This window comes from Beta vulgaris, chromosome 4 (genome assembly GCF_026745355.1).
Source record: "Beta vulgaris subsp. vulgaris cultivar EL10 chromosome 4, EL10.2, whole genome shotgun sequence".
In the NCBI taxonomy this organism is placed as follows: domain Eukaryota; kingdom Viridiplantae; phylum Streptophyta; class Magnoliopsida; order Caryophyllales; family Amaranthaceae; genus Beta; species Beta vulgaris.
The window spans coordinates 59,958,091-59,965,596 of NC_079205.1; the positions used below are offsets into that span (position 1 = coordinate 59,958,091).

Sequence of the window (7,506 nt, forward strand, 5' to 3'; positions counted from 1 at the left end):
CGAACTAATGACGCGAATTGCAATAATTACCTTGTCCTCCTTGCTCCTAGTTGGGCTTGTGGGGGCTGTGGCATTTGGTTTTGTAACAAATTGGGGTAATAAACTTGATCAAAAGTTGGCTGCTTCATCGAAGGCGGTTCAAGCTATATGCAATCCTACGGACTATAAAGATGCGTGTGTCAAGAGTTTGGCCACGGTTAAGACAGATGATCCTAAGGAGTTAGTAAGAGCTGCATTTGCATCTGCAATGGCGGAGTTAAAAGAGATTGCCAGCAATTCGACGATCTTGAAAGTGCTCGAAATGGATCCTAAGACGGCTCAAGCTGTTAAAGATTGCAAAGAGCTATTTCAAGACGCAATCGATGATTTCCAACGTTCATTCGATGAGATTGGAAAGTTGGATTGGAATCAAGTCAATTCTGTGCTTGAAAACCTTAAGATATGGATAAGTGCTACGAGAACATACCAAGAGACGTGTTTAGATGGGTTCGAAAATACCACTGGGGATGCGACTGTGAAGGTCCGAAAGGTTTTGCAGACCTCCATGGAGATGTCTAGCAATGGACTTGCGATTGTTAATGACTTATCAACGTTGTTTAGCACCCTCGACATCTCTTCATTTACCGGGAGGCGATTGTTAGCAACTTATAAGGTGTAGTGACAAAACCATGTTATAACTTACAACTAGTACATGGGTCCGGGCGTTGTCCCGGGTTGGTATTGTTTTTCGAACTTGATATGCATTTTTTTATATTCTCATTAAAATATATTTAAGAAAACTCAACATTTAAAAGGTACAAATATAATGATGTGGACACTTAAAGCATGATTAAAAGTTGGTTGAGATGGTAATTGTGTCATGTATAATAGTAAGAGGTTAATGGGTTCAAATCTTGTTGCAAGCTAAAGGTGTCACGTGGCGTGCGTACATTGTCATGCACAGCAATATATATTAGATTTACTAGTTATATATTTTTCTTTCATGGTTTATCAGGTGCATAGGCGTCTATTTGGTGACGACGACGGGAATAATGTTCTTCTCTCGGATGACGAGGAGGATCGTAAGAGAAGAAAGCTTCTTAACACGGTTCATGTGGTTGGCCATGGAAGTGACGATTTACTTTTGCCAGAATGGGTTGATGGGTTTCGGCGTAAACTTTTGGCATCCCCCATGTTGACTGATGATCTAAAGGCTAAGGCAAATGTGGTTGTGGCTCAAGATGGGAGTGGTAAATTCAAGACTATTGAAGAAGCCATAAAAGAGATTCCAAGGGATGGAAAGGAAACTTTTATCATCTATATCAAAGAAGGAGTTTATAATGAATACCTAGTGCTTTACAAGTGGATGACTAATGTAGTTTTTGTGGGAGATGGCCCAACTAAAACAAGGATTACTAACAATAAGAATTACGCTGATGGAACCAAAACATTCAAGACTGCCACTTTGTGTACGTATCTTAACTAATAAACTCGTGTTTATTTATTTTGATGTTTAAGTACTTGTGCTCATAACAATGTAATGTAATGTAATATAATATTGCAGCTGTTCTTGGAGATTTCTTTATGGCTAAGGACATTGGAATTGAGAACTCAGCAGGTGCAATAAAACATCAAGCTGTAGCATTTCGTGCACAATCCGACAAATCCATATTTTTCAATTGTCACTTTGATGGATACCAAGACACGCTCTATACTCACACCTATCGTCAATTTTACCGTGATTGTAAAATTACGGGTACTATCGACTTCATCTTTGGTGATGCGGCTGTATTTTTCCAAAATTGCACATTTGTTGTTCGTAAACCACTAGAAAACCAAAATTGCATTGTTACAGCCCAAGGACGAATGGAGAGGCATCAACCAACTGGAATTATTATTCATAACAGTAAATTTGAAGCTGATCCAGATTATTACCCTGTTAGAAATAAGAATAAAGCTTATTTAGGAAGACCTTGGAAAGAGTATTCTAAGACAATTATTATGGAATCTGAAATTGGTGATCTTATTCAACCTGAAGGGTGGTTGCCTTGGGAAGGTAATTTTGGGCTTGATACTAGCTATTATGGTGAGTATAACAATTTTGGTGATGGTGCTAGATTGACTAATAGGGTGAAATGGCGTGGAGTTAAGACTATAGTTCGTACTCGAGCTGAGAAATTTATGCCACCAATATTGTATGAAAATGATGATTGGATTAGAGATTCTGGCATTCCTTATGATCCCGCTTTGATTGGCATTGCACCAGGACCAGGAGCTTCAGGTAATATTCACCATCTTTTTTCATTATACACACATATGAATACCGATGAATTCCATGATGTATTGTAGTAAACATTTGCATCATCTTTACAAAAATACATTTTACGACCAATCAGGTTTAATCATGGCATTGATCGAGTCTAAGGCTTGTTCTCTTTGACATAAAACAACTGAACTGAATTGAATTGAATTGAACTGAAATGAATAGTGATATGTGAGAGTAAAAGTATTGTCTAGAGATGAACTGAACTAGACTAGATTGATTTGAACTGAACTGAACTGAAAATAAGCTGGGGAGAACAGATTAGGTGCAATATAAGCTAAAAAAGAAGTTCTATAAACATGTTAATTTTCCTTTGTTTTGGAACAAATCCCTTCTTAAACCAAATTGACATTATTACATAAGCAACTTTTATAGTCTTTATTAAATACTTTCTTAAATCTTTTGTAACGATGTGTTGAAAATTCTGGTGTGTTATTGTTGAAGGCTTTGATGAAGATCCAAATGCACCAGCAGGAGCACCATCCTCGTTTATAGATGAATCTTCATCAAGTGGCACTTCTTCATCTGGATCTTCTTCGTCAAGCTCTCATGGTTCATCATCATCATCAAGTGGCTCTTCTTCGTCCGGTTCTAAGAGCAAAAAAGAGTCCAACGGATCATCATCATCATCAAGTTCAAGTGGTTCTTCTTCTTCATCATCTTCTAAAGCATCTTCAAACGATGGCTCTTCTTCTTCATCATCTTCAGGAACATCTGCTAAAAAAGGCTCTTCTTCATCATCTTCCGGAACATCTTCAAACAATGGCTCTTCTTCATCTCAATCTTCTTCACAAGGAGGTGCACAATCCTCAAGTGGGACTTCATCTGACTCATCTTCTAGTACAAGTACGCCTGTAATAGGTACAGGAGATGCTTCTGAAGTTTCATCTTCTGTAACTACTCCAGCTCCAGCACCAGCTCCTTCTTTATTAGAGACCGAGCTCGCAACTCCGAGCCTAACACCCACCACAACCCCAACTCTTCCACCTATATCAACCGAAGATACTACAGTCCAAGACACGGCCTCAATCACTCCAACCCAAGGCACTACAGCCCAAGACACAACCTCCAGTACTATTTCAATCCAAGGCACAACCGCACAAGACACAACCTTGAGTATTCCAACCAAATATACAACCTCTGATACTCCTCCCTCAGGGGGTTCAACCCCAAGCCCTGCAGGAATGAAGGTGCGAGTCGGCCCAGTAACAGTACGTGAGCTTGAAAGAATACTAATGGAAAATGAAGAAATGGAGGAAGATGAAGGAGCAAATGATGACATGTCAGGAAATGTTCCTGATGGTGATGAGCCAAGCCCAGCTCAAGCCCTACCACCAAGCCCAGCTCCATCATCTAGCCCAAGTATAAGCCCAAGCCCAAGCCCTTCATCTACTGATGGGCCATCAGGGGAGATTCCAGATTGGCTTCCACCTGCTGGAGCACCTGAGGCAGAAGATGAGGCTGATAAAGAAGCTCCAGTAGTTAGTCCACCACCAAAATCTAACTCTGGATCACAGTCTAAATTCGAGCTACATGTCATTTTTGGTGGGATGGTTATGTGGGTTGCTCTATTCATTTGAATGGATATGTTAGGGCTAAATCTGTAGTGTTTTCATTTGTGTTAACTTTCTTCAGTTACCTCTTTCTTCTTATTGTTATTAGCCTTCCTTCTTTTTTCTTTTTTTTTTCTCTGTACAATCTTTTATGCAAATTTTTTTACAAATTTGTAACTTCTTTTTTTGAGGGAAAAATTGCAACTTATAATTAGTGATGATCTCTTGATTTCATAATATATTATTGTCTTCATTTCATAATATCAGCCACTCAATTCTATGATTATTGCTAATGCTCACTGAATTCTCTACAAAGGCTGGAAATTTGACTTTTTCGCCGAAAATTGTGTTTTTTGGTACCTTTTAACAAAACTTAAATTTAGATTGGTATATCCCCACAAAACAAATTTAGTTAGGTATATCCCTCACAAAATGTCTTATTACCCTGATCTCACAAAAAACTCTTAAAATCATGACTATATTTCTTAAGAAATCTTGAAGGTCAATGCGAGTAAATTATGGAAAATAATGGGTGGTATATTAAACAAATAGGAGTAGTGAATTACAATTGAATGGTCGTAAGTGTAATACAATAAATTGCAGGTTCTATGCAGTGGCGTTAGATCGTCAAGATTTCATGAGCTTACTTGCAGCAAGTCCACGAATGGGCTAACTGGTGTCGCATTAATGGTTGCTTCTTTGCTTCTTAGTTTGTATATTTTCTCATCTTTAGTCCACAAAGGGAAATTTTCATTGTCCCTTGCTTATAATCAGGAGGTCGCCAATCGTCCTCAAAGGGTGGGGGGGAATGGATATGGTGTTTAAATATTTCTCCGAAGATTAAAATTTTCGCATGGCTTGTGTGGTGGGGGCGCCTTCCTACTAGAGGGCTATTACACCAAAGACAAATTCTCCAAGATAGCTCCTGTATTTGTTGCCACAATGGGAACGAGAGTCTGATTCATGTTCTTAGGGATTGTATTAAGGCCTCCCAAGTGTGGGAGCTTTTGATGCCGTCGGCAACTTTCTGGGATATGGAGTCGAAAGACTGGTTAAGAGAGTGCACTTCTAGTACAAAATCTTTCGAAGGGGTGAGCTGGGAAACCTTGACCCCTTATCTCTGTTTTGAAATATGGAAAGGGAGGAATGCTGCTGTTTTCGAGAATAAAAATCACCCTTCCCCCCAGTATACCTTAAAAAAAGCGTTAGCTCTAGCCAAAGATTTCCTTGACCACCATGATGCCCCCTTGAACCCCCCCCCTCACTGTCGCAAAATGTTGGATAAATGTTTCCTTTCCATGGGTCCATGTGAATGTAGATGCTTCCTTTGTGGACATTGAAACCAAAACAAGTCTTACAGGTGTCATTAGAGATTATAAAGGTGCATGGTGTCATGGTTTTTATTGTTTATCCTATGCTTCTAACCCATTACATGCAGAGCTTTTGGCGATTAGACAGGGGCTTCATATGGCAAGTGAAGCCAATTACACTTTTGTTGCTATACATTCCGACTGCCAAGAAGCAGTCAACATGATCAACAGTCCGATGGAGATATATGATGATTTTTACAGTGACATTATGATTGATTGTAGGGAGCTGCGGCATTACTTCCAAGAGCTGAGCATCACTTTCGTTAGGAGGAAGAACAATCAAGTTGCGGATGCTATATCACACAAGTGTAGAAGTGGGGTGGACTCCCTTAATGTAATTAGGAACCTTCCCTATCCCCCTAATTATTGTCTGGATTTATTATCTATGGATTGTAAGAGGCTCTTTGCCTTAAACGTTTAATCTAATGTTATCGTTGTTCACCAAAAAAAAAAAGTTTGTATATTTTCTCGGTGTAAAAAAAAATCTTGTCTAACAATATATTGGAGTGAAGTTTCTAGGAGGCCTAGGGTGAGAAGTTACAAATCAAAGAATCTATGTATACACAAATTCTCTTGACTTTTAACCAATAGATATAAAGTTTAACATCATCTTAGTTGCTAAGTTGCTTTTGTGTGTTACCTTTTCTACAAGAGAAGGTATTGTGTCAGACTCGTCTGACACAATATAATTGTCGGACGAAATCAGTTAGTCTTAATTTTTTTTCAGTTTGTCTTAATTTTTTTCAGTTAGTCTTCAATTTTTTTCAGTTAGTCTTAATTTTTTTTTCAGTTAGTCTTCATTTTTTTTTCAGTTAGTCTTAATTTTTTTTCAGTTAGTCTTCATTTTTTTCAGTTGGTTTTACATTTTTTTTAGTTGAATGTAAGTTACCTCTAAATGAAAGTAACTTAGGTCTAAATGAAAGTAAAGCAGGTCTAAATGAAAGTAAGTTACCTCCAAATGAAAGTAAGTTACCTCCAAATAAAAGTAAGTTACCTCTAAATGAAAGTAACTTCAAAATTTACAGAATCACCTGAGATAATGTTGTTGGTTTCTAATTGTATAGTTGTGGTAAAGTTGATTCTTCATTTGACACTACCAAATGATTGTCAGTGCTCGTTGCTAATTGGTGCTACTGCCCAGAAACAGCAAATAATCCACCAAGTTCTGCACCATTTTGATAACGCATACGAATAATAATAAACTTATGAAGAATGTTTGATTGTATAGTTGTGGTAAGATGAACCCACCAAATTGTTTTTGAAGAGGTATCAAAGAAATGAGAGATACCCACTTGAAAATAACGCAAAACATATTAATGGAGACAATAATAGCTTGCTGTTGATGAACGCAGACACGAATTAAAGTTCCTACAATGGCTCCTTTTCAACAATTAATGCTCTCGACACTACTGCAGAATTGTGGAGAGATATTTGACTTTTTAGTAACCATCAACACTACTGCAGAGTTGAAGAAGAGAGGAGGAGGAGGAGGGAGGAATTTTAGTATTGGGTTGGGCTCGTCTGACCATAACTTATGGTCAGACGGTCTGACCCAATACTTTCACTTTCTATAAATACTTTAATGTATTTCCTCTATTGTTGATTGATGTTCCTAGTTTGATTTGCAAATTTGCAAATGAAAATCTTTGAATATTTAATCTAATCATTATCAGGTAAGAACATCTATAAGTAACACAGGAATTATCAATTAGATCACAATCTAATCATTATCAATATTTTCAAAAAGAAAGTATCATTACCCCTGTGAGATCCATTGGCTGTTTGGTATACACAGGAGTTTAATTTCCATCATTTTCTAGGAAATTATTTTCCTTACCACGAGGTTCACGAAAGGGGGCCTCAAAAAAAAAAGTAAGGTCATATTGTTTTGGACTGAATTAATGAAAATTCAATTTAGTTCAGTTTAGTTTCGTTCTAACGAATTCAATTAACTTCAATGCTCAGATAAATTCATGTCACAGTTCCAATTCCGTTCGATCATTCAGTAAGAGTTCACCAACACTTGCTTAGATCAACTAGTAAGGAGCTGTTCTAACTTAACCAGAGGTCTCGAGTTCGAGCCCTGAAAACGCAGCAATGTGTGTTAGGAGAGCTTTCTCCCCAATTGTGGTCTGACCCGGCTCGAATTCGAATTAATCGGATCCAAAATGAATTTCGAAAACCGGATAAGGTCTCCATTCAGTAAGAGTTCAATTCAACCCCAAAAAAAAAACACGGGGCCCGATACTGCATCGGGTATGCGGATATAAAAGCACCCAAT

The 7,506-nt window shown here is 37.9% G+C and overlaps 1 protein-coding gene across 1 annotated transcript; it reads left to right on the top strand.

Annotated features, from left to right (window-relative positions):
- Window positions 1-7: 7 nt before the first annotated feature.
- LOC130591213 (probable pectinesterase/pectinesterase inhibitor 21) lies at window positions 8-4,487 on the top strand. Its single transcript, XM_057394161.1, has 5 exons — window positions 8-644; window positions 990-1,448; window positions 1,544-2,260; window positions 2,747-2,890; window positions 3,011-4,487. The coding sequence occupies exons 1-5, from the start codon at window positions 8-10 to the stop codon at window positions 3,880-3,882; spliced, it is 2,829 nt and encodes a 942-aa protein (XP_057250144.1). The 3' UTR covers window positions 3,883-4,487.
- Window positions 4,488-7,506: the final 3,019 nt, after the last annotated feature.